The sequence below is a fragment of the Apteryx rowi genome, unplaced genomic scaffold (assembly GCF_003343035.1).
Source record: "Apteryx rowi isolate R43461 unplaced genomic scaffold, aptRow1 scaffold_266, whole genome shotgun sequence".
Classification (NCBI taxonomy): domain Eukaryota; kingdom Metazoa; phylum Chordata; class Aves; order Apterygiformes; family Apterygidae; genus Apteryx; species Apteryx rowi.
This window is the reverse complement of record NW_020449041.1, coordinates 475322-502963: the sequence shown is the minus strand read 5'-3', so window position 1 is coordinate 502963 and position 27642 is coordinate 475322. Positions and strand designations below refer to the sequence as shown.

Here is a 27642-nt window from a genome sequence, read left to right as displayed (position 1 = left end):
CAGATAATGTTCAGTTTTTATCTAACAAACTGTGTTGGGTCTGAAGGACAAGGAAGTTCTGGGGAACTTACTGGAAATGGATGTTTAGATACCACAAAGCTCAACTGATTTTAAAACAGCTTCCAACTAATTACCCACCGAGCTGAATGTGGCTCTGAGTCATCAAGACATGATCTCTGTTTATATATAAAAAAGTAAATTATACCTCAGTAAAGGCCCTTTCAAGCCTCTTAGTACAGGGTGAATTTTCAAAGCCATTCATCTGAGCAGAAAGGATTTGACCAGGTACTCTTATTAATGTTGGTCAAATCTCTGTCTGCAGCTTTTACGTTACCTTCTTCTAGCACTTTGTGTTAGCAAGGGTTGCTTTCCCATTAGAAATGCTGTTCTTACAAATGCACAGAAGAGTCACAGGGTCATAGAGTCCCTGTGAGATTTGGATCTCTTTCTTGGCAGCTGGTAGGGGAGAAGATAGCACTTGGGTATAATCCTGAAGGAACTGTAACCATTTTACCTGAGTATTGTGAAGGAGGTGGGAGCTTACAGAGCACTTCACTTCAGGAAGCCGCCTGCTTGGGTATGGGTCCTCGTGCAATCGTGCACCTGGGGAGTCATTCGCCAGACCCATAGCTTGCACTGTGAAGGCCAGTCCATGCCCAGCAAGTAACAGGAAAGCTGCTGCAGGGGTATGTGGAGGAAAYGCTGAGCAGGCCAATGATAGGGTTTCGGTCCTTGTATATTCTCACAGCAGCTCTCTGCRCAGGACCACAGTGCTGGTCAAGAATCCTTTACCCCGTAAGGGGATAGGGCTGTGGAGGATTTGCCCTGCAGAGCAAAGTGATCCCAGTGCTCCCAGTGCAGCAGGCTGTCTCCTCGAGCTCCTTGAGCACCGGGGCCATAGGGTGCTGGTGAGTCAGCAGAGGCTGATCGTGCCTGCGGTGTGCAAGCACTGGAACATGTGTGGCTCAGGGGGGATGGCAAGTGCCAAATTTCTCGCAGGCCTGAAAGCCTATGCAGTAATGAGAGGGAGGGGAGGGAAGAGAAAAATTAGGGAATGCAATGCTGAGGGGCAGTAGGGCACCACACYTGATACCTCCTGGTTTCCTCTCTTCACCAGGATGTGGGGTAATCGAGTTGGAGACGAAGGAGCGAAGGCATTTGCAGAGGCGCTGAGGAACCACCCCAGCTTAACAAACGTGAGGTAAACCACCAGCTGAGCTAGGCAGCACGCGCTCTGAAGTGATGACCCCTTCCAACGGGGGTTAGCTTGGCACACCTGCTGGTATCGCAGCCTTTGCTCTGTAACTAACACACTTCTGCTGCAAGCAAGAGGCCAGATTGTTTGCTTTGAAAACCCGCGCAGTTGTAAAGCAAGTTAAAAATAGTGCAAATCTGACATCCCTTCTTCTGTCCTGCACTCCCTCTCCTCATGCTGCACTGCCAGAGTTGGTGGCATTAGTGAGAGCGCATGGTCASTGGGTGCCATTGTGTTGTGGGAGAATTAGCAGAAGGACGCACAACTTGTCACAGAATCAGGCCCCCACTGGGCTCAGTGTTAACAAAACAGTGAAGGTGCAGCATTTTTTTTACCAGAGTAATACATAGCTGATAAGCTGTTTAGGTAGGGACTGGGGTGTTCTTAAATTCTGGCTCTTCCTCTATTCCAGTGGAGCTACTATGCCATAAATTCAATGGTAATGAGACATGGTTGGCATTGGAGTTCAGTAATTCTCAAAATAGTCTTCTGAAAGCCCTAGAATGGGTGAAGTTGGCAGCACAGCACAGGGAGAAACCAGTAGTGTAAAACAAACCATCTCTTGCCAGTTTTTCCAATCCTGCCTAGGGATTTAAAGATGTGTGTTCTGGCTGCTGTTGCTGTTTTGGAGTCTCTTCACACAGCTGGAGCACTGAGTTCGTGGTGGTCCTTGCATTTTGTCTCCCGGTTCCACTGGACCCCATGGTGAGGGAGCAGACAAGGCTCCTTGGTTTCCCCACAAGGTGGCACATGGCACTAGTTTCTTTAGAAATACGGTATTTAGGGAGTTTGGGAATCTCTGGAGAGCTTATTGCTGCTGCTTCAGATCCATGGATTTCAGAGCTGGTACCATGTCTTCCTTTCTGTGAGCAGATAGCTGGGCTTAAAAAATTARAAGGTGAACAGGTGCAGTGACCTAGATTTGTTAAAATTTAAAAGCTATCTGAAATAGTCATCTTCCCCTAATTGCCAGCTAGATGCATCAGACCTGAAAGAAAACAGTTAGGACCTGAATCAGAGCTGGGTTATGCCTGGGATTCTCAGCCTGCAGCAAACATACTGATGAATGTATTTGTAAAAATAAGGAGGGGTAACTGTGCTAGCTAGAGCCAGATTTTGCTGGTGCCTGTGCAGGGTGAATCTTCTTCTGCTCTGCGGTGTCCTTGCACTTGAGTTCACTCCTTATCTTCTGCTGCTTAATCTTGCTTCATGATTTGAATGCATAGTTTGCACCAGTGGTAGCTTTATGCAAAGATTAAGGGAAGATAGTCACTGCTGTGTCAGTTTATTTTAGTATGTTTGCCATTTTTAGGCCCAATCACGAGGGACAGAGGATCTCTAGTTTCTGCTGAAGTTAGCAGAGACTTGTGCTAACACATACTTGTGCCATAGTTAGACAAGCCTTTGCCCTACTTGATCTCCCCTTTCTGCTTTTTTTGAGGCCTTGAACTATTTTCAGGCTCTGGCCTGGCTTCTAAAGGGGAAACTGCTTTTTGAACTCTCAAAGCCTGGAGCATAACTGTAACTGGATGTTTTTGCCACTGTCTATTCAAAGAATGAAGGGCAGACTAGGAAATGTTTGTGGTTTGCAATGGAAAGCATGCATTTACAAGCTCGTCTCCCCATATATAACAGCAGGTGTTGTGGCTGGAAGATGAGTGAGGTATTTAGGAGTCTGAACACCCCACCTGAAGGACAAAGTGCTCAGTTTGTATGGGGAGTTGGGATGATAAATGCATGTACAAACATGTATACTGATGAACACAACTCCCTCTCATTAAAAGCCACAACTTTCCAAATCACTGGCGGCAACTCTGCTTTCAGTCTCATGAGTACAACTCATTGATGGCAAACCTTACAGCCTGTATGATAGACTCAGGCTGCAGCCTATGAACTGTTCTCACTTGTAAAAATCATAAGGACTTAATCAGTTTGTGAAGTGTGTGAACCTTTGAAACACCCAAATGCTGACCCATACAACTGTGGTAGAGATCATCCCGGATATTCATTAGTATTTGAAACAACGGAAGGACCAAGTCATGCTGGCTATTTCTTACAATTTCCTATTTGCTGTTTACTTCACAGTCTCGCATTCAATGGCATCACGACAGAGGGAGGCAAAAGTATTGCTGAAGCTATGCAGCACAACAACTCTGTGAGAATATTCTGGTAATCGGTATTGTGACCTCCTACTTCTTTTCCTCCTCTAAAGCTGCAGCCTAATTTTACTTCCTCTAAACCCATGTCATCCTCCTCTCCCCTCCTCCTTCTCTCCTTCCCCCCATTTCCTATGCTTTTACTACCAGCAAGGTACAAGATAGATCCCTTTGGAAGAATGTGGACATGACTAATAGACCAGCAGCACATGTCCTTTAGGACACATCCCCACCTCCCAGCCCAAAAGAAAGAGACTGTAACATGAAAGCTGGAAGCTTTAACTCAGTGCCGTCATAAGTAATGCAGCGGCACAGATTTCAGTGTAAACCAGCACCCTGCCCCTTCCCAGAGTCCTTGGAGACTCTGTACAGCAAAGCGTGTGCCACCCCTTCTGCAGTCACTTGGCAGTCAGTCACTGTGCTATAACCACTCCTTCATTTTGCTGAGGAGATCGAGAAGTACCTGATTCTTTCTGAAGGGAAACAAGCAGAGGACTTGCTGGGGAGATTTCCACTTTGACTGCATCAGGAAGAAAGAGGGTGAAATTAGAAAAGGCAGTAACCAGTGGGTCCCCAGAGGGAAGAGGAGGAGAAGGTGCTCTTAATTTATTTCTCTCCTCATGGGTCAGGAGTTGGGCAGACCCGGGATGGCCCCACATGCTGGAAAGACAAAGGTACCAGGGAGCTTCATCTCTCTCAAGAGAGGAGCAGGAGGTGAGCAGACTCTCAGCCTGCAAAGCTGATAGCTTTCCTGCTTGTAGGATCATAGATACATTTGCTAGCGATGCTGTGGGAAGGTGCGCCTGTAATGTGGACTCCTTACATTCCTACAGGCCTTGTTATGCTGCTATAGGATACCCTACCATCTGCACTGAGTGTGTTCAGGTGCAGCCAGTTATAGCTTTGGTGTGCTCCAGTATTGACGGGGAGCAGACCATGCACTTCACGCAGTGGCTTACAAACTTTACAGCTGCAGACCTTAAGCCTGTGTCCAGTGAGGGTGCAGAGGTCTGGAGAGGGAATTTATGACTCCTGATGATAGCTTACACTCCTCAGTGCTGTTCATAGACCCCTTGACAGAGCCCTGTCTTTCATTTTGAACCTACTTTCCTGTGGCAACCAGAAGAATGTGCATATTGGGTTCTGCATATCCCTCATAACTTTGGAAAGATTGGCTGATTTTAGTCTGAAGGGGGCAGGGGGTCTCTTAGTGCCTCTGCAGACAGTTGGCTGAAAGCAATGATTTAATCCATCTGACTCTGCTTTTGTCTTGCACAGTACTGAGTTTGGACTTCTCAGTTCCCCTTGTGCAGCCCTACCTGCATTTCTGGTTCATGCTTCTTTCTATTCCCTACACTTTGTGTTCCCCATCTTCTCTCACTTCCATCATGTGAAATCAAGTTCTTTGTCCTCACAGTTTTCCCACCTCTTCAGTGCTGTCTCTACCATTGAACACTTTTTCCACCACATTTCATCCACCTTTTAGTCACCTTAACATTGTGAGAAAGCATCATTACATCACTGCTCTGAGAAGTAAAGATTCAGTATTCTTGTTTCTCTTACCTCCAGGGCTTCTCTTTAGTGCCTTTTTGTGTCCAGCCTTTAGAAATTGCTCAGGGCAGAAACAGCACATCCCTTTTTGGCTATTGAAAGTTAAGTCAAGTCATGGACAAGCTGGAAAAACATGGAGCTGTAAAATAATGATAACATCCTAAGTGAACATATTCTCTCTCACTTAGGTTGACTAAAAATGACTTGGATGATGAGGCAGCAATGAGTTTTGCAGAGATGCTGAAAGTCAACAAGAAACTGGTGCATTTATGGTGAGTTACATTCCACAGAGGCACAAGGCTCTTTGGCAGTCGCTGCATTAAAACTTCATCTTCCAAGTCTATGTAGGTCACAGTAAGCTTTCTGTGCATGCTCTGGATGCAGCTGACTGGTTATAGACAGTTCAAGTGGAAAGTTAATAAAGCTGCTGTCTAGCATTTTGAATCTGCTTTCATACAGGGAAGAGTTTTAAGTCGTTTGTATGTAACATTTGAACTGCTAGCTGATTTCATCCACCTTTAGCAGAACAGTACTGGCCTCAAAGATATGCTTTTCAAAAATACAAGCAACCAGCTAGAATAGAATAACCTTTTTATCACTCTTACTACTTATTATCATACCATCAAAGTAGCAAGCTCAACTCTTACTACGCAACCAAGAACCTACACGTGATGGGTGCTTACATACCTGTCCCATTTGCAGGAAGTTTTCTTCCAGAGCTAGCACTTTCACTCATGCAGGACACTCAGCTAGATGACACAATCCCCAGGAAATCAGACCTTATTATTTCTAGCATTCACAAAGGGACTTGTTAAACTTTTAAGAAAAGGCAGCTCTGGCTGTTCTAATCCAGGTTCACAAGAGTTTGTCTGTTGACAGGGCTGGGCAGATGCGGGCTGTGAAACAACTGTCTGTCCATTCATTCCAAATGATCAGGCAACATAAAAAACAGAGTCCCTTTACAGACCATATACAAAGTCTTTGCTAACCACACATTAGCATTCACTGTGTGGTTCATGTCCCTTAGGAAGCATGCTGGTTGTCAGAGGTGCTGAGAACTTGTAGCCTCTTTTGAAAGCAATAGATGCTCTGGTGCCCATCACCCTGAAAATATACAGTGGGAGCCTTGACTTTTTTGTGCACAGCTGCAGGAATGATTCACTGGACAATTTGGCCTGAGCCCATAATAAATCTTTCCCCATCCAAAGCAGACATAGCACCCTACATACATGTCTTTATAGTGGCTCAGTATTGCCCAAGGGTTTCTGGTAGTAGACAAATTTATATTCTCTTTTCTTGCTTATACCAGTGGGTATCTTCAAAAAGTGATGATCTGTATAGATATTTGCTCTTGAGGCAGAGCCAGATATTCTTCCAGTAGGTGAAAGAGCTCACTGGGTCCCTTTGCATTTTGATTTGTTTACCAAATGCAGAAAATCCTTTAATGGGAATGTCTCCTTGCTTCCTTCCTTCCCTCCCTTCATAAGAGATCATTCAATTAATTCCAATTTTAGGCCACATCCTGAATCCTATGGGATTCACTCAGCTAGTCACATGGAATAGGAAAGATATGAGACACACCATGATAGACTGCAAGGTAAATACTGAATTAAAGTAGGCTGATGAGTATTTTTATAGTCATGTAGATGAGGGATTGATCTTTTTTTTTAGTTAGGGAGATGTTCTGCAGTAGTTAATATGAATTACCTACTGCTTCTTCAGTTGTGCTACTTGAGGATCTTCTGTATCTTTTTTTCTCTAAGCTCAGATCAGGTGTACTTTGTAGCTGCCAGATTAGCTTCATGAGGACTTGCACCTGCTCGTACCAGAGCTAAATTAAATACATTATTTTTCAAAGATCTTGCTGGTCTGATAAACAAGATAGGAGGATTTGGCAGCCCCTGAATCATAATTGCTAAAACAGTAGGCCTGCACAGGTTCTGTACTCAGAGTTTTCTCTAGATCACTTAGAAATGCTACTCCTCTTCTCAGTAAGCAGAAATTTGTCAGCTATATCAGTCTAAGCTATATAAGTCAGTATAAGTCAGCTAAGATGAGTATCTCTGGAATGTAACCACATGGGAGCTTGCAAGGAAGAGGCTGATACTCCAGGCTCTGTTTGTGAAAGTGCATCTGTGGGGCATTTGACCAATACTGTGTACCATCCTCATAGACAGAAATCAGAACCATCTTCTCGTGACAAACAGGCTGCTTTGCTCCTAGATGTCAAGCTGAACTTAGGTCATGTGTTTACTGAGTATGCAATGAAGGCGATGCTGTAAATAAGATCCAGCATGTTAGTTTGACATGAAGTGCTTTCTTTTTAGGCTTATCCAGAATCAAATTACAGCCAAAGGGGTGAAGTACCTCAGCGAAGCGCTCAAGGAGAACACAGCCATTAAAGAAGTCTGGTAAGGATCCCCTCCTCAGAGGCTCACTTTGTAAACTTTCTTTCCCTTTAAAATGCTTGTGGCATTATTACTTTCCGGCATAAAAAAAAATCAGAACAAGTTTATGTGAGGCAGGGGTTGTAGTTCAGCTGTGGGTTTCAAACAGCTAAAAAGCCTCTGTCATTAAAACACTTCCCTGTCTGTTATGAATGTCAGGCAGTTTTGTTAATTCACATCCGTCTGTACCACTGTGTAACTTGCAGAACATATGTGTTTGCAGAATTGAGGCCTAATTTTATAGACCAAGTTTTGCTTGTCCTGATTTATTTTCAAATTTCTGAACATGTTCATGCTTCTAAGGAGCTAAATCCCAACAAATAGGAGATGGTTACTTTTAATTAACRTTACTAATTTGGTTCATAGAATTTGGGCTTGGATTTTCTTTGGGCAATGCTCCAAAGACACTAAAAGTGCTAAGCTACAAGAAGATTAGCTTTTTGTAAGATTTGCTTGTTTTAGATTAGGTAGGCATCACATAGTCATGCACGTGYGTTATGCGGTACAGAGCCAAATACCACATTCCTTCCCTCACCTCAGGGAGCACGGGAGTCAATACAACTGCTGCTTCCATTTTATAGAACTTGAAATTTGTTTTTTTTTAAATATATTTGTTTTAGTGAAAGGACACTGAATTCTTGCTTAGAAAGATGGTGACTCACTGTCTGACTACTGTGTTCCCTGGAGATGTGGAAGAGATGTTTTTCTTCAAAGGCCACTGTCTGCTGTCCCCTGTACAGGAGGCATATATCCCCGCTCAAGTCACTCTGAGCGTTCAAGCCCAAATCTGTCCTTTGATTCTTCTTGGCCAGATTTTCAGAGGTGTTTATTAACCCTAATAACTTCATAAATCTAAATGGTTTAATAGTATTCAGCATTTCTGAAAGCTGCATTTATTGGGCTGCTTGTATTTAGGGCTGTAAATATCAGTGTAGATTAGCTTTATTTAGCCAGACTTGAAAACTTTGCCTTAAGTCATTTCATATTAATAACACCTGAGTACTTAACACAGTTTTTCTCCCTTGTTGCCGTGGAAGACACAAAATGCTCTGAAGACAGTTTAAATTTCTTTAAACTAGCCCATTACATTTTAAGAAACTTTGTCTGCTATATGCTGCTTTTCATAATGATCCCATCAACCTAACATTTAGCTCCAGGCAGCGCAAGGTTTTTGCACCCCAGTTATGTATGGCCAAGACCTCTGAAAATGAACACACAGAGGTCAACCATCGGCTTTCAGACACACTCAAAGCCTGCTGCATGCTGAAGTGCAGGCAGCTGGGTATCCAGCACAGTTAGGGAAATGATTTTAATCAAGTTTAGGTTTTAGTTCAGTTTTTGTTTCTAAAGAAGTAGGCTTGCTCATTGTATGTGCAGTGGAAACAACAGTGCTGTAGCCTGCTCCTTTCAGGCTTGTTCCCAGGTTGCACACTTGGGAAGCATGTAGTTCACATGGGATTGGAAAGCTTTGATCTCTGCTCCAAAACCTTGGAAAAACAGAAGCTGGGAAGCAGTCACTACCTTACTTTCATATCCCCTTTTTTCCCCCTCCAATAGTTTGAATGGGAACCTGATAAGCCAAGAAGAGGCCAAAGCTTTTGAAAATGAAGAACGGATCATTTGCTTTTGAATGAGGACTTTCCCATTTTGACAAGCTTCATGTTACAAAGGTTACTCCTTCACTTGGACTGCAAAGTTTATAAAGGCCTAAATATGCAGTGCTCATGGCGGGAGAGAGATATATGATAAGCTGCCTTTTTAAGAACATGCTGCACTCCCTCAGCTCCATCTCTTACCCTGCCTGTTATTGTTAATCCTTTTGATGAGTGGGAAGTTGCCTTGGTAAATAATTAATGTTTGTATGGTGCTTTGAAGATAAAATGCAAAGTGTTACCAGACCAAATCCACTGGCAGGTGTATGCATTTTGATAAGTGAGTTTAGGTTTATTCTGTACAGTGATGTAAATAATCTCTAACTTATATTTATATATATAAATATATGTATGTGCAAGAAAGGGTGCAAGATGCACAAACTCCATAAGCTCACAGTATTATATTCCTCATAACTGAAGAATGAGCACGCATAGCCTTACTGGAAACACAAACCATCTATAATAGCTGTGTGATACTGTTGCTTTCAACATGAATACTTTTCTCCTGCCTAGAAATTAGGTCCTCATTTCCCCCCAACTAAAGGTGGAGTTGTAGGCACTGCATTTATGGAGAAATGAATACCTCGGGCATAGATTACTTTCAGTAATCTTTTTTCCACACTGAAGCCAATACATTTACTTTTATACAATCAGAAGCCCTCACTCCCATCACTGTAAAATCATAATACTGGCAGTAAAGCACCTTTGCTTAAAATTTCCTGAGGCCTGCATAGAAACTGCCACCTCCTGTTATCACAGTGTTTATTCTGGGGGGGGTCTGGAGATAAATGTGAAAAATTAATTAGCAGGCTGTTCACTGCCTTGGCTCTTGGCCTAGACACTGTGCTGGTGGCAATACACCAATATTAAGTTGCCTAGCTTCAGTGGGGAGAGAGGACAACTGCAAATCAATTGCATTGAGTTGAAATCCCTTCTCTCAGCAACATGTAAGCACACAGAAGCATTGAGTTACTGACTAGCCTACAAAACCATGGTAGGCTGAAAGAAGAATCTCCCATTAAAATGCCAAACCAGCAAATCCCCACCTTTCCCCATTCCCAAATCCCAAAAAGAAAAACATGAAAAAAGGCTTTCTTTGTAGTTTCAGGTCTCTCCTTTTCACATTTGGTAGCAGATCTTTCCTACTCCCCAACTCTGTCTACTTACTTCAGCTCCCAGACACATTTTAAAACACTCATAAAGCCTTTTCACAAAACCAGCAGTTTGGAAAAAAAAAGGAAAAAAAAAAAGTGTTCATTATTTTTCAGTAGGTTTTCCTCCCTGGCTGTGATATCAGCACTGATTTCTCATAGAGAGGCAGACAGATGAGGCTTTCAGACCGTGCCAGAGGAAAGTCAGCTAACTTGAATGATTTCTGCACCTGACCCGTTTGTTTACCGAAGCCAAAGGGCACACTGTTAAACAGGAGGTGGATTTCAACTGCAAAAATATTTGCCAAAACAAGGCCTTTAAAAAAAAAAATTCTCAATGCCTTTAAACAAAACAAAACAAGACCACACACCCCCCCCCATGCACCTTGTCAAAATGGTGTTCACGTCCTGCCAGCCTGCCCTCACAGAGGTGTGGCAACACCGGTGCAAGAAGCTCCCCTGCCCCAGGGTGTCATTTCCTCTGCTGCAGGGAGGTGTGCTCCCCATTTTAACTGCTCTGTTAAAAACTCCAGATCTTGTCCTCATTTCTCTGATACACTCGAACAGTCCAAAGCATCCCTGCAGGCGCCCTCCAAGCTTTCCCAGTCAGACACCGCTGCCCCTTTTTGGTTCATAGCAGTGCTGTGAGCTATCCGTAGCCTGACAACATCCTAAACCTGTTGCAAATTCTGTTACGTGCCCATCTGTTACAAACCAGGCATCCAGGCCAGTGTTTCCAGGGATATGAGCGTTTACTGGGCTGCAAGAGGTAAACACAGCCAGCAAGTGGCAGGATCAAGCCCAGCCCTGTGTAGGATACAGTTCTGTACGGATTACGGTGCCAGTCGCAATCATTCATTTCAGAGAGGGTTTCCAGCAGTGAGAGCTCATTGGGGCTGGTCCTCCAGCTCTAAGCAGAGCCCAGGTTGGCATTGGCAAAAGCAAGAGGTTTCACAGCTTCCTGCTCCAAACTTACTTACCCAGGGCAGCAGGGCTGTTTCACACATCGTGTCACAGCTTTGGGAATCTGGAGCTGGGGAAACTGGTTGCTGCTCCGGGAGCACCTGAATTTCCTGGTTTGTTGGCACGGCAGTTCAGGCTGCATTTCTTTCTTCGTAGTGTTACAGGACTATTTACAGAGTGCTTCTGAGCTACATATTTGCAGCTTGCAGCGAGAGCATTGTTTACTGAAATTCAGAGACAACTGTTATTTTTTTAAGACTTGGTCATAATTTGCTAAGACATTCTCTATATACAATGTTACTTTTTTTTTTTTTTCCACTTTTCCACAGTGATAATAAACAGCTTTTTAAAGCACTTTTAACAGACTCCCTGCAATTCCTTTGGCTTTGCTGAAGTGCTGTCAAGCAGACACTTGGCTAGGTCCAGCTGTGAACATGACAGCCCAGCTACCTCTGGCTGTAGAAGACAGGGAAGAGCTGTCACAGCTGGAGAGGGCAGCTCACAGCCACCTCCATCCATGAAAGACCTTTCAGACAGTGCATACAACTCACCAGCAGCAAGGGAAACCACCACAGTGGCCCAGGGTATAGACACTCTTGCAGTGCTCTGCCCCCGTAGTTCGACTGCCAAACTCACTGCAGAAGCTCCCTGTGTTTCCATCGGCCACTGGGAGCAAACATCCTTGCTGGCTTGAGGGTACAACATTTGTATTTGGCTGGTGCAAGGTGCGTGCATTTATTGGTAATGCCAGAAAACACACTGGCCCTCGAGCGAGCTGGTCCAACACAGGGGTTTCCAGCTCTGTTCACACACAGCCCCTTCCTTGGAGAAGGATGCTTTTTTAAAAGCTGGTTTCATGCTGCTAACTGGGTGTGAGGACTGCATCTCCAGTTCAGAAACCCCTTCAGGAAGGTTCGCAACACCGTGGCAGAGTACTTGCACACGCAGATCGTAGTGCCAGCAAGGCCTCGGGGCTGTAGGGCAGTTTGCTGCAAGCTGGCACCTCCACTAGCGGCAAAGCGTTGCAAAGCACATAGGAGCATCCCGTTGCAGATCAGTGCTGCGCAGCAGACCCAGCTCACTCCCTTGGCTCCACGGACATCCTCAGACTTGCAAGGTGGTGTGCRCCATGCGTCCTTTGGTCTTTTAGTCAGAGTCTGTACAGGATGCTAAATCTCTCCAGCCCGTGCCGTGGGGGTAGCGGAGAGGGAGCGAGAGGGAGGGCCATGCTCGCTTCCTTGTAGCTTCAGCTCTTTCAGTTACCTTGGTTCGGCAGAGGAAAACAGGCGCCTGTTATAAAACCTTCTAAACAGCAGTGTTTAGGAGCAAAGGAGTCAGAGATGGGCCAAAGGCAGGGAGGAAGGAGATGCTGCTGGGAACTGGAAGTYGCTGCAGAGGTCTTTTGTTTCACAGCTCATGAAACAAATATTCTTAGAAGCAAAAAGTGACAAGCTGCGCATGAATGCGTTGACACTTGCTTTGCAAGTAGAAATAAAGTAGCAGGATCATGTTAGATGAAAATGGATGCCAGGTTGTGGGGCTGCCTACCACACTCAAGGACTGTCTCGATTTATTATTATTATTTTTATTTAACACTGCTCCTGTTACCTGGCTCAGGGAGCTTTCTCAGTCAGGAGTGCAGCCTCCCTGTAGGACAGGGTGAGGCTTCTAAAAAGGTGATTTATGTGACAGTGGCAAGTCCTTTCTCGCCGTCGGATTCCCAGTGTGCAAACTGACAGAGGATGCAGGGAGTGCCACAGGCACCGGGGAATTCCTGTCTTTTATCCTGATGGATTTATATTTGAATTCCCTGTGAATCTCGAAGGGGCTGAGACAAGCCCCAGTTCATTCTCGACTCTTGGATCTGAACAGCAGGTGAGGAAGTTGCAAGGTTTTGCAATAACTTGCCTCAGGTCCGCAGGATGGTTTGATCTGAGGGTTGGTATTGCAGAGGAAATAGCTATGGTACAGATGCAACCCCAGGGAACAGCTGTGTGGGAAGACACCCGTAGCACCAGGGGCTGTGGAGGAGCATCATGACAGAAGAGGTCAAAGGAAATAAAACCCCGAACCATCCCTCCCCAGCCGAGGGCACTGCAGCCCAAAGACTTTAAAGGAATCCCCTCGGCAAGGGAAGGCAGAGGGAGATGGGGATTAAACCTCCCCGGGCAGAGCCGACCTGCAGTCCTGAGCACACCGCCCTGCCAGCCTACATTAGCCCCCAGTCCACACCAGCAAAATGAAATGGGCTGCAGAAGCGCACCCGCTGCTTGTTTTTTGGCTAAAGCAACTTTTCCTCCTCCYGAATGTTTCAGGCTTTGGCGAGGTGCTAAGTCCTCCCAGTTAAACCAGGCACTTTGAGGCAGTGGGTGCTCCGGGTCCCTCTGACAGAACTGGCCAGGGGCAAGAACTGCAGACGTAGTTTTATGCTATGAAACCAGGGTGATGTCCTGCAGCCTTGCATGTCCACATTCACGGCGAGTCCCCAGGGCGACGACCCAGCGCAGCAGGGTTCTGGCATTGCTGACACCACCTTGGCGCTTTCACAGGGGTAAAGCAATGCCTTAAGGTGTCAATGCCTAAATCATCGCCACGCAAAAGAGCCTGCAGCCATCACTGTTACCGAGGGCCACTAAACACCGGGGCTTCCCACAGCCCCCCCGGGACGACTGGAGGAAACAATTGCAGATATCATTTTCCCACTTTATGGACACCTCTTACTTTCCCTTCCCCAGCAGCCGCCAGCTTGTACACCTCCTGGCCCCGCGCTCCCGTTTCCGCAGGGACATTGCCACGCTTCCCCCTTCCCGGAGGGGCTGACACAGCCCCAGCCCTGCCGCAGCGCTGCCCGGCCCGCTTCCGCCTTCATGGCATGCAGCCAGCGTCCCAGAGCAAATCACACCTTGCACACAGGCTGCACCCGTTGCAGACGGGCACCCTCGTGGAGGAAAGCCAGAGCTGGAGCTTCAGGAAACACTTTGCAAACAACCAAATTATTGCTCTGCTGCGTGTGGCCTGGGATTCACCCTATCCGTGGCAGCAACTTAATTAGCCGCTAAAGCTTTGCAAGCTGAGAGACTTGGACTTCACCACCTGAGCAAATAAAGCTGTCAAGTTATCCTGCTCCTATTACCTGCCGGATCTGTTAATCCTGAATTTACCAAACGTTAATCCTGGTGCAGGTGACTTTTAAAGGGAGCAGCTTTCCTCCTAACAAGCCATGCGGGTCCATCAGGGCAGGATGGAGGAGACCCCCCATCTCAGCATGGGAGGGAACCGTCCCTGTTACAAGCCCCTGACTTTCCCACCAGGGATGACACGGGCCAGCGTCACTGGCAGCGGCCGTGCGCCCCTGTGCAGCGGCCCTGGGGCCAGCGGCACCCGCCGCCCCCTGCCTGCAGCCGTGCTGCCCGACACCATGGCTTCCCCCTCGCCCACGGCCGTGGCCACCTCCACGATGGGAAGGGGGTGGGATTTTTTTCCCCCCTTTTGGTTTGAAGTCTGCTTAAAGAAACAACTAGGAGCGGGGAAAGAAAAAAAAAAAGCAGGTCTCGGTTAAAATTTAATCACACATTCAAAGCAAGCAAGCTGTAACCAGCAGGAAAGCAAAAAGCAGGGCAGGAGCTTGACACACAACGTGACTCAAAATATAATGGGCCAAATCCGGAGAGGTGCTGAGCACCCGCAGTCTCCACCAAGCTGCGGACGGCAAGTGGAGCCAAGTGCACTGGGGACCCGTCCCCAGGCTTTTAATATCTGCCTCCTCCAGTCGGTTGCCTTTGCGAGGAGTGAGTCATCTTACGTCAACTGACGATGGGCTTTGCACAATTATTTATTTATGTCCAACCCTCCTCCCTGCCCCTGCGCAGCCCTGATCTCACCCCCCTCAGAAAACAGATGCTTGATTAAACGAGGGCTGGAAAATGCCGTCTCGTTTGGCTTTCGCTAAGGCAAGAGAAAGAGCCGGTTCATCACTGAATACATTCAGGGACTTGTGCCCGCAACAACTGTCYGCTTCTGTCAGCCCTGACTGCCCCCAAAAAGTGGAGGTCATGCTACAGGGTGGCATCCTGCCCTCCCGCACCGGCAGTGCCCGAGCCACCAGCGCCTGCACAGGATCGTGGTCCTGCTGCGGGAGGGCGCAGCCGGTGCCGGTGCCACAGGGAAGCCAGCAGCAAACGGGAGCGTGGCAGAAAACTGCTGCCCTGGGAACGGGTGGTGGAGCAGGGCCCCTTCGAACACCAAGGCCGAGGGAGAAGGACACCTCTCACCACCATACGGCACAGGCATCGCCTCAGCGCTGAGGGGGGAAGGAAGACGAGACCTTAGCTCCAACGCCACAGGGAGCCTTCGCTCCCTCCCTGCTCTCTGCTGCACGCCAGGTACTTCGCTCCCGCTACTAGAAGCAAYGCTGCACCCAGAAGCAACCATACATCAACTGCTGGCCATACCCACGCATCAGCCTTTGCATGCAAACAATAGCATGCGCTAGCGCGGCCAAGGCCCACACGGCAGCTGTAGCCCGTGCYGGTCACCCGCCGTACTGACGGCCCCAGCCCTGAGCCACTGTCTCCGCCTGCGCACGGTGCAGCCCCAGGAACAGCCCCGTGCTGCCACGCCATGTGCTCCCTGCACAATTGAGCGCCTCGCCTCCTGCCGCATCGCAGTGATATGCGGGAGGGCATAAACTTGAAACCAACAGATGCCACTAATTTAAATTCCACACATGAAATTCTGTACCTACTCGATTGGAATAACTTCCAGCAGATTTTCCTGATGTGAAGCCAAACGTGGTTCTAACTAATTATCAATTGCTTCCATAATATAGCTCCCATTTCACGTGCCCAAGACAGAGAAGAAAAAACACAGGAATTACTGGCAATGAAGGAATTCAGGCTTCCTAGAAGCCAAGCAGGAAAAAAAAAGTTACGCTAGCAAGAGATATGGACATGTTCCATAGTAATTATATCCAACTGTCTCTTGGTGCAGACCWGAATAATTCATATATTAAAACTATCAGCTCCCAAGGAGAGACTTGCAAGGGTCGCAACTGTCCCTATGCTTTAACGACTCGCTTTGCTACCCATGGCCACTCCAGAAGGCTTCTCTCAAAAGAGGAACAAGCAAGAAAGGCCATCCAGCCTTTGAGGAATTCATGCTAAATATCCGTGCACCAGACTCCAGCAGATATTGTTAGAGTGCCGAGAGCCCCCAGCTGGGAGCAGCACCCTGTCTGGCTGAGATGCAACACATTAACCTAAGAGGCGCCGTTTCCTGTCTGATGAGTAAGGGAGAAGCAAAATCTTCTCATTTCATCACACACGCATAATCTTGGTGAAACGCACATTGATTTTGCTCAGAGCGCCACAGATGCATGGAGCATTGCCCTGCATTGGTTGGGGGTGGTGATGGGGAGTCAATGCACCAGCTCCCAGCTCTCCTCCCAGCAGCCTTGCCCCATACCTAGCCACAAACCTGCATGTGCTCAACAGTGCGGGGCTGACTTGTGCCACTGCTTGCATTTCACTTGCTTTTAGCACAAGGGTGGCAGTCCCCCAGCCACTGCCAGAGCRGACAGGCAGATTTAGAGTAATAACCCTATCAGGTCTCCAAAGCCCACGGCCTACAGCACTGGTGGGCAACCTGACAAGCTTATTAGCTGCAGCTGCTATCCAGAAGGTAAGTTTCCAGGCAGACACCTGTACAAATCCTCCATGCCCTTGCCAGAGAGCTCATTTGTAGGCTGCCTTAACACCACCTGTGGCTCTGGGCAGCAATTAAGTCCCCTAGGAGCAAAGGTGTCTGCAGAAGCCTGTGTAGTAGCCTTCTCCCAGCTTTTCAGGTTGAGATGGGAGAGTATTGGTAACCATCAGGGACAGGGAAAACCACTTGCTGCTGAGCCATGGGTATGCTGGCAGAGTCAGTTTTAGAGAGGCAACTACCAAGTGTGTTAGGGCAAAGCTAGAAGGGTATTTGGGTAGAGGAGACAGAATGAATAAGCAGAGTATTATGCTTATCAGCTTGATGCTTCGATCTAGCTGAGCCTCCTGCTCCCCCATCTCTAGAGGATGGGGAAGGAGGCAGTTTGCCTTTTTTAAACCATCCACATGAATTTCCCACCTCTGGATCTGACTGATCATGTGTTGACTCTTAAATTATGCAACAACATCAACCAGACCCACCCCTCTTCCAGCCACCATCTACCCTGGCAAAACAGCAGCGACATTGGCTCTGCTCTGCCAAGGCAATCTTTAGCCAGCTGGATAAAAGCCTGTCACATATCTGCTTTGCAGGATATGCAAAGAGCTAAAGGGGCTGTGACAGGGGCCAGAAGCTGGCCCAGAGAGTCTGGATTGCTACCTGCAGAATTGCAGACAGCCTAGATGTCAAGTTGCTTTTACGGCTGTGACTATACACCATTACACTGCTTTTCCTCTCGCTCAGTTTTCAGTTTGGTCTGTAGCATAGACATACAGCAGCTCTGCCCCACAGCTGTGCCTCTTTCACCAATACTTACAGAAAAGCAAACAAACAAAMAAAACCTCCTGGAGGTGTTATGGAAATTGTGCTTCAAAAGATTTATTACATATATTTGTACATATTTTACATGAATGGAATGTTAAACATACAACCTAAAAAATCAATAAAAAATATTTTCATTCATGATTATGCACTGGCAGACCACTGAAAAAAGTACCTTAGAACAACTTAAGTCAACTTGCAATCATACTGCTCAATTAAAAAAAAAAATTACAAACATGTTTTACATTAGACATTGCAAATCACATTCTGATTTCTGCTTAGGGTAATGAAGGAAAACATCCATTACCACTACATGTAAATGTAGCATTTCATAAGCCATCATGGAGTTCCAGCTAATCCTTTGCGAACAGGGTTAGTTCTGTGGAAAGAGGCATATAAAAAAGGGGGATACATGCTGTGCCCTCTACCAGCAGGTGCGTCTGCTAAATGGTATGGAGAGCCAAAACCAGTTTCTCAGTCAAGTGATAAGGTTAATGCTGGATCATCACTTGTTAAGTGTGATGCTGCAGCTTTTAAGATTAAGTAGTTCATCAAAACATCCCCTCTACACCTAAGCTGTCTCTTTTCTTCCTCGAAAGTTACAGTACTTTGGCAATATCAGCTAGAAGAGAATTTTTCACCATACAATAGCGAATACTTGAGCTTCATCTCAATATATACAGGAAGAACACAGAGTCATGCTTTGATGCCTCTTCCTGTTACATTTCACACCTCAAGAGCTTGTGACCACTTATGTTGAGAAGTGTCTACTATTAAAAATAACAAATTAGCAAAAAAAAAAAGGGGGGGGGAGAGATCTGAGGGGAAACAAGAGCAACAGGATTCAGCAACAGATTAGGTACTTGCAACATCACATTACTTACTTTTGAAACTCTGCCAGAATCAAGCAAATCCTACTTATCATTGCAAAATCTTTGCCAAAGCACACCCAAGGGCAAAAGTCTCTCAAACAAACATACATAGATTAAAAGCTGCCAGAAAGATCAGCGAGAAGTGGGCTTGCTGCCTGCTAGTTACTGTACATCGGCAACTTATTAGGTCAGAGACAGAACCAAGTCCAATCTTCAGGTGCAGGATAATTCTACGATAGTTTATCTGAGCAAGTCTTCAGCGACTAGTAATGCCCCACAATTAGGTCATGTTACAGTGTATCCTGTCATCAGCTCTGATGTACTCATGGAGAAATTACTTTACAAAATGTTATGCAGTGGCTTAAGAAGCCAACCAAACCGTAGGACAGGTCTCACAAGATAACCAAATGCAACTGGRGAGTCTTGCAGGACTGTTCTTTTGCAACAGGCTAAACCATCTTCAATCTGATTTTAGGAGCAAACAGTGCTTCTGTTAATTTATACAGAAAAACACTGCAGAAGTTTTGCATTTAGGAAGCAGAAACTGGCCACGGTTCTGGTGTGAATTTCTCACATGGAGTATTTTGGATGACAAAAACCTAAGTGGTACAAGCTGATGACACTGCTACAGGAAGAAAAAAAAAAAACACCCCACATTTTGGCTGGGTGGTAGCAAAACAAGCCCTCCTCTTCCAACTGCATTCTCATACTTTACTCTTAATGATGCCAAAGGAAAGCATTTCCAAAGATTAAGGGGATGAGGCCCTAAAAAAGCATCATTTCTTCAGATAGGAAGAAGGGATGAAACTAATAATAAAATGAGTTTTAAGCTTTGAGGGGTGGAAACTGAATCACGAAACGTAGCACTGATCGGAAAAAAAGAGCTAATCCCCCCCGGCAAAGGTAAATTGCAAGATCCTGTAGTGGCATTTCTGCATTCCAGGATATTTAGTAGTCTTTTCTCAGGAAACTCCACTGTACATCAGAATCAGCAGATACAAAACAGCAATAGCAAATTTACACACAAATATTCTTTTTTTCAATGTGACAAAGCAGCTAAAATTCACAGAAACTCAGAGATATCATGGCCTGCACCAGAACCAATGTATGCTTTGTTGCTGTTTACTCAGAGATAGCAAGAATATTCAAGTGCCAAGTTCCCTGTTTTTGGTGGAACACAAAAAAAAAAATGGAGTGAGTTTCTGAAGCCCTCAAATGGAAAAGAAGGTGCACTAAAAACATCCATAAACACATCTTATGTGCATTAGACATTATCCACCTATAAACACCAAAGATCCATATTTCTGACTAAAAATTATCTTTTCCACATTTGCTGAGATTTTAGTCTTCTGCGAGTCAGGTTTACTAGCTCTCCAGTCTTTCAGCAAAAATTTAATTAAAAAGCCAGTATTCCTAACATTAAGAACAAGGATAAATATATAAATCTCAGGATTGTTTAAGTCATAAAATCTCCTTTATATCATAAAGAGGGGGAGCAGAAAGAGAAAAAAGGTCACAAGTATCCACCCACATCTTTGTACATTACCTACAAATTTTCCATTTAAAAATACTGCAGTACACTTATCCTTGAATATGAAAATTAAATTGATTACAAACAAGACCATTTGTCTTACACTTTACCCTTCCCAAAAATAAAATACTGCAAGTTTGCAGTGTGCTTCGTATTTTTCCTATGTCCCATTGAACTCACCATCTAATGTACATGTTGAAAGAAAATGAGCTGACTACTTCAAAAGAAAAATGTTATTATAGATGTACTGATTTATAAAAGACGGGCTAATCAGTGCCTTGTACCAACAGTAGCATGGCTCTCTTGGTATTGCATGGAGTACAGTTATATACAATCCAAATCATAGCCACTTCCACTACTAGCTTTAGAAAAAAAAGTTGCTACTCAAGATACACAGTTATGTTACAAGCTCAGAAAAACCTCACATTTCATGACAGTGTTGTGTCTACTCTTCCCCTTCTGGCAAGCAGCATGTTAATGGCAGACCTGAGTATGGAAATTGCTTCACACCCTTACATACTTCAAGAAGATACAGGTCAGATGACAGAAAATATTCTGAAACAACAGAGAATTGGCAATCTTAATATATTTACAGGCAAAGAAGCATATCGCACCCTAATTTAACTTATTGCTTCTTGTGGACAAGCGTGGTATTCCTCGACTGCAACACAGGACTCTTGTTTGCTGTTTTTTCCCCCTTTTGAAGCACAATGATTCAGGACCACTGTGAGGATGTTTTTAAAATGAAGGTGTTGCCAATGACTAGAGCTACGTATACAGTGCGTTTGTCTCCCACCGAGCAACATAGCTGGTGACAGAAAGCTTAATGCAGATGAATTTCCACAGGAGTTTTCAAACCTAAGCACCAGTCTTACGCATCCAAGGTCATTCTAGGCTTGGTCCATGTTACGGCTTTTGATACAAGCCAACTTTCCATAGGCTTTGAAAGGAGATTTATGTACACCAAGAATGCAAAACTAGGGTCTAAGGCTGACCTCATATCAAACGATCCAGAGTACTGCTGCTCAACTGGGCCGACTCTTGCCTACAAAACTGCAGATCAGAGCAATTGCTAGTGGCACACTTTTCAAACACTGGCCCTAAGCATAGGTCGGCAGTGATGACTGTCGGGTCTTTGAACCATCTGCTTGCATCTGACTGCAGAAAAAAAATTGAGGTTTACAAAAAAAMCCAGCAAATGTACTAAAATATGAACTACTGAAACTGAGCTTAAGTTGTAAACAAATTTATGTTTATAAATATTTATCTACTTAATCCCCAAGCCAAAGACTATCTACAACCTTGGAGCATGGGACACCAAAACACTAACCTACCTCCTTTACATACTACAGATCAGTTCCTGTAGGCGTGAAGCCAACAGTAAACATTAAATCAATGCAAATGCTTTACTTTCGGAAGATAGAAAGAATTCAAAACATCGGAAAAATGGACCTCCAGGCAACATCACTATTAAAATACCATAGGTGCTGTGATTTTCCCCCCTTAACGATAATACAAGGCAACACAATGATTCTCTACTAAAAAGTAACCTGTACAGGAAAGTACTGTACCTTTGATATGACTACGGAATTGGAAGTATGACAAAATGGTTCTGCTCCCACTGAAAAAGGGAATACAATAGGGGCCCCATAGTTATAGGTTCAGTTGAAACCAGTTATGCAAGCCAAAAAATGCAGAAACTGCGCCATTGATCAAGTCTGTTATCTAGGTTGGACTCCTTCAGATTTGCAGCACAACAAAGGCATTTCACAGAACAACATTCAGGGGAAAATGTTAACCAGGCAAGGATTGCTCTGCAAGCAAGACAGGAGTCTAATAACATGCAATGCACTTGTTTTCCTGGATAGCAGCAGTTGCTACTGTTCTTTGCCCTTTTGATATGAATCACAGTAGCAACAGAGAGAAATATGTACTTAAACAAAAAAGGAAAGCAGAATTATGTATGCACAAGAAAAACATTTAAAGTGTTGCGCAATTTATTTTAACTACTGAAACCACTAAAACTTCTGTCACTAATAAATATTCATAAACTCTTCCCTGTACTGTGAAATTCAGAAACTATGATTAATTCTTGATATAAAAAGTATGCTTCTAAGACCTGATATTTGTTCCAGTTTTTTGTCTTGACTTTTTTGGACTTCGATACGTTATGGGAACTAATACTTATCCACAGTTTTACTTGGTGTACTCCTCCAGATACATCCTACATTTCATGGAGCYCTGGTTATACCAATATAACATAGTAAAACAATAATAAATTAAACAAATGCAGGTGCCTTTTCAAAAAAATCAAACAAACCACACTTTCAAATGCCAGCCTTCACATGACTAGACCAATGATTTAGATGCAAACTACTACAGATCCTGCCATGAAAAAATATTAAAACAAGAAAACAAAAAAGCTTGTGCATAAGTGTTTTAAAAATTAAACACAAATCCCACCTTGATGTTACCTCACCCATGCCTATGAAAAGTTCGTGCTGTGCCCACATTTGCAGTTATTCATTTACACCTCAGGAGGCAGCCTGGAGATGAGAGTAGTACAATAAAATAATTACCTGAAACAGTTTTTAAAAAAATACCCGTTAAACAAATTACCTTAACTGGCAGCACTTAAAATTGGTAATTCTTCTTTTATTCCTATTAAAAAAAAAGTTGCATAGCTGTAAGATTTTACTTTGCTGCATTTCTTTTTCGGTTTTACTCACAAGCAGTAAAAGAGAAGTTTTAGTTACTTAAATAGCAATACAATGTGCAGATTTCAACAATCCCTATAGCTTGATCAATATAAATTAGTTACCTGTCTTGGTTTTACTCTTTGGACTGCATTGTGACAAAGGTTCAGTTACAAAACTTTGAAATATAGTATTCCTATGCAGAGAAGTTTATGTTTTCTGTTCTTGAAAAAAGTGAAGAACAGACAATAGGGTGTGATTTCAGTAAATAAGGTCACACTGTTAGATTATATTATATTTAGTTTGCCATTTACTCTTCTTCAGCCAATAAGAAGGTGAAAACGTTCTGTCTCAAAAACGGGGCCATTCTCCTGCACGGGTCTCAGATAGCACATATCGAACGTCCCAGCTTCCACTTGAGGCAGTAGGAAACGTCCAATAATCTGCTTCTTCACCAAACCAGAAGTTAGGCTGAAATTAGGAACTTTGGCCTTCCAGTACAAAATAGCATCAATAATGTCTGTGGGGAGTAGATTGTTACAGAATGTGCAGCATTTTCAAAATCCCTGTGTGTCCTTTGCATGAGTGTTTGGTATACTGAGCTCTACTGGCAAGTAGCTGGTCTCTGCAATGTTTATTCCATGTCACTGTCCGTATTTGCCTTTTTCAGCCAMAAAGAACTGTCTAAGTCTCAAGCCAGGCACGCTGTGTTCAGCGAAGGAACCTCAGTCTCCTATGTTTTCTGATCAGTGGAAGCAGCTATTGAAAAAGCAGAAGAGAAAGGATCATCGTTTCAGATATTTCAGTATATAACACAGAGAAACAACACAAAGACGAACACCGTGTTTTCCTTCCCCTTTTCCCTAAGCCCCCAATTATCACCGTCTCTGCTGTGATAAAAAGCAAATTGGATTTAACATGATGTTAGACACCCATGAGCATTTATAGACACAAACATGTTTATAAACAGCATATGGGCTTCTTCCACAAATCAGTTGTTGGATACAATAAAGGAAGTACGACATTTATTTATCTGTTTATTTGTTTAGGCTAACACTGCTCTGCGGTTAAAACAGTCACCCCTGTAGCAGGATACTTTCCTTCAGGCTTTCTCTGCTGCTCCTGCAACAGTCATATTTAGTATCACTGCAATGTGACCCACAGACTCATGAAGCAAAATAAAACAAATTAACAAACAAATGCTAACAATGACTTTTTTTTTTTTTTAATTCAACCCACAACAAAACACAAACCTCCATCTGCTAGCAAGGAATTCGGATATCTCTATTGCTATAAGAATTATTATGACTGTTGGTGTGTTTTGCAATGTTTGGAGCCGGTAGTTTAATGCAAGATAAAGATTTAAAACTCGGCAACTAAAAGAATAAACCTATCCTTTAAACCTTTGATACTGATTGCAGATCTGAAATCATTAACACAAAACATAAGCTGGAAAAATGTGAAACTCTATGGGATGGGATGGATAGGCACACGTTAGCATTTTTCTTTTCATTCTGGAATGCATTAACATGAAAGCAATTTTAAAAATACATAGTTTAAACTTTTTAATAAGATTCCAAAAGCTTTCTGTCAGAAATAAATGCCAGTGTTTATGGAACAATCCAAAGTTATGTGATTATATTATTTTAATTTTGTTTCATTCCCATGGCAAAAATAATCTTTAAAAGTTAATGCTAAAGCTTTATTGGCATTGAACTACCGCTTTCCTACTTAACCTGGAATACATCATTTCAGACCATGTCATACAAGGATGCAGAAGCCTTTTACATATTTAATATATTTCAATATTTATTAATTAATATTGCAATTCTGACACACAGTAGTAAACTCACAAATTACAACAAAACCATAATGAGTTATTTCAGATAATCAAAATATTTTTTCTAGAAATGTACTTGCCTAAAAATATTACCTAAAAACATGAATCTTGTCTTAATCTGACGGATGCTCAGGGCAAGATCTATTTACTTCAAACCATTCATCTATGCAGCTGTTGGATGAAAGACAAAAATGAACAGAATTGCTGGATGAATTTCTTGGTAAAATTTAGTAATAAGATTTGCATATTAATTGATTCATCATTATTTAAATGCATAGAAGGATTTTATGCTATACAAAGAAATATAGGCATATGCACACGCACACTATACATCTTTAAATATTCACATACAAGCAGAAAAGAATAATTTCAACATTAATTGAAAATTTAATAATTCTCAGCCACAGTAGTATATGGATATTAAATATTACTGAACAAATAAATATCTTAAGTGTTAAAATTTCCTCTAAGCAATCATTTTACAAATTCCTATCCAGCTTTTACGCAGAGCTTACTTGACTGTTGACACCATTATCTTGCTTACATCTTTTGTTTTAACTACAGGAAGTAGAACATTAAACATGAGTGAAAACAAATATGAAAAAAGTTTAAGTGAGTGGATTTTTTTTTCCTAGTCTACCAGCATTTGACAAAACTTTTATTATCTTAGTACACACAACCTAAGATCCATAGCTATGACATTCACTCTTTCCCCACATAGCTGATTACTGCTTTTGTTCCTGTGAGGTTTTTCATGCAAGTGTGAGAGACTGCAAATACACCAGTGGAGAGACAAAGATGCTATATTTTAAAATTCTTTTTAGTTTTTTTTTTTTAGTTTTTTTTTTATATATAAGAAGTGACTAAGTTTTAGTTCTTCTTTAAGCACCCCTTAGAGGTGATACCCAATAAATACAACCTTCCAAAATTGTACATGCAGCATGAGGAATACTTGCCCTTTATGATATATGCAGAGGCAAGGCAGCCGTGCTATAGTATCTCCTTGCTGCAGCTCTTCCAGGCATATTGCACACTCCCCAGCATCTTTACTCAGCACATCCTCTGAAGAAAGAGAACAAAGTTAAACAGTTAGAAAGCAGATCACTAAAAGCAAAGCGTTCTTTATTCAGAACATCATGGATGATACAGAAGATGCTTCTTGTTCTGCAGAAAGTCTTGTCATGGTCATGCTCAGTCACACTTATGCCAGATGACTGAAGATTCCTGATGGGAGACATCTTAACAGCTCAAATTAAAAGATGGCTGTGACTCGGTCTTTTGCCTAAACACAGCTGTAGCTCCAAATGTCCTGTAGGAACACAGCTATTCACAGTATGTACGGAGAAGATGGGTAGCCCTAATCAACAGCCAGTAACTCCTTGAATTAATTTTAATTAATTAACCTCTCTCAGCAGATCATATCCCACCACACTGGCTGCTCTGGTCTGAACTCTGAAACCTGTGCTCTGAACCATGCAACAGCAGCATACACAAGCTGTGTCGCTGATCCTGGAGAAGTTGGGTTCTTCATACAGGTGGTACCTAATGTCACCAGGGCTTTTAGGATTCATTCTGGGTGGATTTTTCCTAGCTGTCCCCTCCTCCTCATGTTCTATTTTCACTGAGGAGGCCAAGTCCAAGTCTGAATATAACATTTCTCACTGAACAGAACACTGCAGGTAGTTAACTAGGCAAAAATCTGATTAACTTCCTCTCTTTAAACACTTAGAGTATCATCTGCTTTCTCCTGCTCACACCTCTTTTATACGCCTAGGTTTGCTCCACCTTTTACCAGCCACTCTAGTACCCTTATTTCATACCTTCAACCTCTTGTTCTCACCATGTCAGCATGTTCTACCACATCACATCCACCTTGTCCTCAATGTAATTATTAAGTTAGCAATAGGAAAGTGAGTTTTCCATCAGGAAAGAGAGCAATGCTGTATGGCTCCAACAACCCTTCAAGACCCTGAATGTTTTGCAGCATTTCCAAGTCCCATAACAAATGAGAAAAAAAGTTACTGTGAATGCACAGAGCAGGCTTTCAAACAGAAGTCTCTGTGAAAATATATTATTTTAAATAAAAACCTTCTCTCCTGGACTTCTCTTAGCCAGAACATGCGATACAAAATTCAGTCTTAGCACAATGCAAAACAGGAGACCACATAAGGCCAAGTTTGCTAGAGGCAGGTTAAAAGTCTCAGTTAAAAAACAATAAGGGACTATGTAGTAACCAAGCCAGCAATCTCTGGCAGATCAGAAAGATGCACGCTTAGGAAAGTGTTCAAATTTTCTATAGCCTCTATGGAAAAGCTTCCCCTTTTTAATCAAAAGAAGCCCAGACTGACTGTTTATGAGGAGTATGATTCCCAGGTAAGACTTTGAAAGACCGTCAGCTCTGAGCAATTTACCCCCAATACTCATCACTACAGTACTCAAAACATGCAGCAAGTGACAAGAATACAACTAAAAAGCTAACCATTGTAGAAAAAGTGAAATGAAGATGCATGAAATTAAGTCCGTCTTGTTTCCCTTACAATTACATCAAACAGTCTTGCAGGTGTTTCAGTTTCCAAGAGAGTGCTCGTTCCAGTCTCTACTACATTGGTTGGTTACGCTAAAAATACTGTATAATGCCATGTGCGTAGCATCTTCATGAGGATATGTGAAGAACATCCAATGTAGATGAACCAATATAAGGTAAAATATTCAGAAAATTAAGGAACAATATACCACAATGAAGAATTTTTTTTTAATTTTACACATGGTAAAATTATTTTTAGAGAGCATATTAAGAAATTGCTCCTGATGTTCTATCAGAAATTGGAAGCTTCCATAAATATCAGAGGCACCTATATGAAAGAGCAATTTAAAACAATGAAAAAGATCTTAAGAACTCTTACATCCATTATTGAAGCTTCCAGACGCTAAGAACTTGCCCAGAAGAGGGTGCTAAGGATAAATACTTCCTTGACCACTTTTGTATACAGAGATATTTCAATATCT

General features: G+C 43.3%; 1 protein-coding gene and 2 long non-coding RNA genes across 15 annotated transcripts in view; 1 reads left to right on the top strand and 2 right to left on the bottom strand.

Moving 5' to 3' along the window:
* Window positions 1-11533, top strand: part of NOD1 (nucleotide binding oligomerization domain containing 1) — a 41986-nt gene extending 30453 nt beyond the window's left edge. For 10 of the 12 annotated variants that reach the window (XM_026067975.1, XM_026067973.1, XM_026067969.1 and 7 more), the window contains 5 exons: window positions 1118-1201; window positions 3341-3424; window positions 5151-5234; window positions 7290-7373; window positions 8967-11533. In XM_026067975.1, coding sequence (XP_025923760.1) covers window positions 1118-1201; window positions 3341-3424; window positions 5151-5234; window positions 7290-7373; window positions 8967-9039 — 409 coding nt within the window. In that variant the 3' untranslated portion in view covers window positions 9040-11533. Of the gene's footprint in view, window positions 1-1117; window positions 1202-3340; window positions 3432-5150; window positions 5235-7289; window positions 7374-8966 lie in introns of those variants that run through there. The other 2 variants (XR_003253863.1, XM_026067978.1) reach the window with 2 other exon arrangements.
* A 6201-nt stretch (window positions 11534-17734) lies between these two features.
* On the bottom strand, window positions 17735-24808 carry LOC112967148. Of its 2 annotated transcripts, XR_003253872.1 has the most exons (3): window positions 24730-24808; window positions 22564-23555; window positions 17735-21258 (listed from the first exon to the last, which is right to left on the bottom strand). It is a non-coding gene; the product is annotated as an uncharacterized LOC112967148 (long non-coding RNA). The 2 variants fall into 2 exon arrangements; XR_003253871.1 differs by having other exon boundaries at window positions 17735-23555.
* Window positions 24809-25594: 786 nt separating this feature from the next.
* The window catches only part of LOC112967150, a 52413-nt gene continuing 50365 nt past the window's right edge, over window positions 25595-27642 (bottom strand). Inside the window, exon 3 of the long non-coding RNA XR_003253874.1 lies at window positions 25595-25698. This is a non-coding gene — a long non-coding RNA (uncharacterized LOC112967150). The remainder of the gene's footprint in view (window positions 25699-27642) is intronic.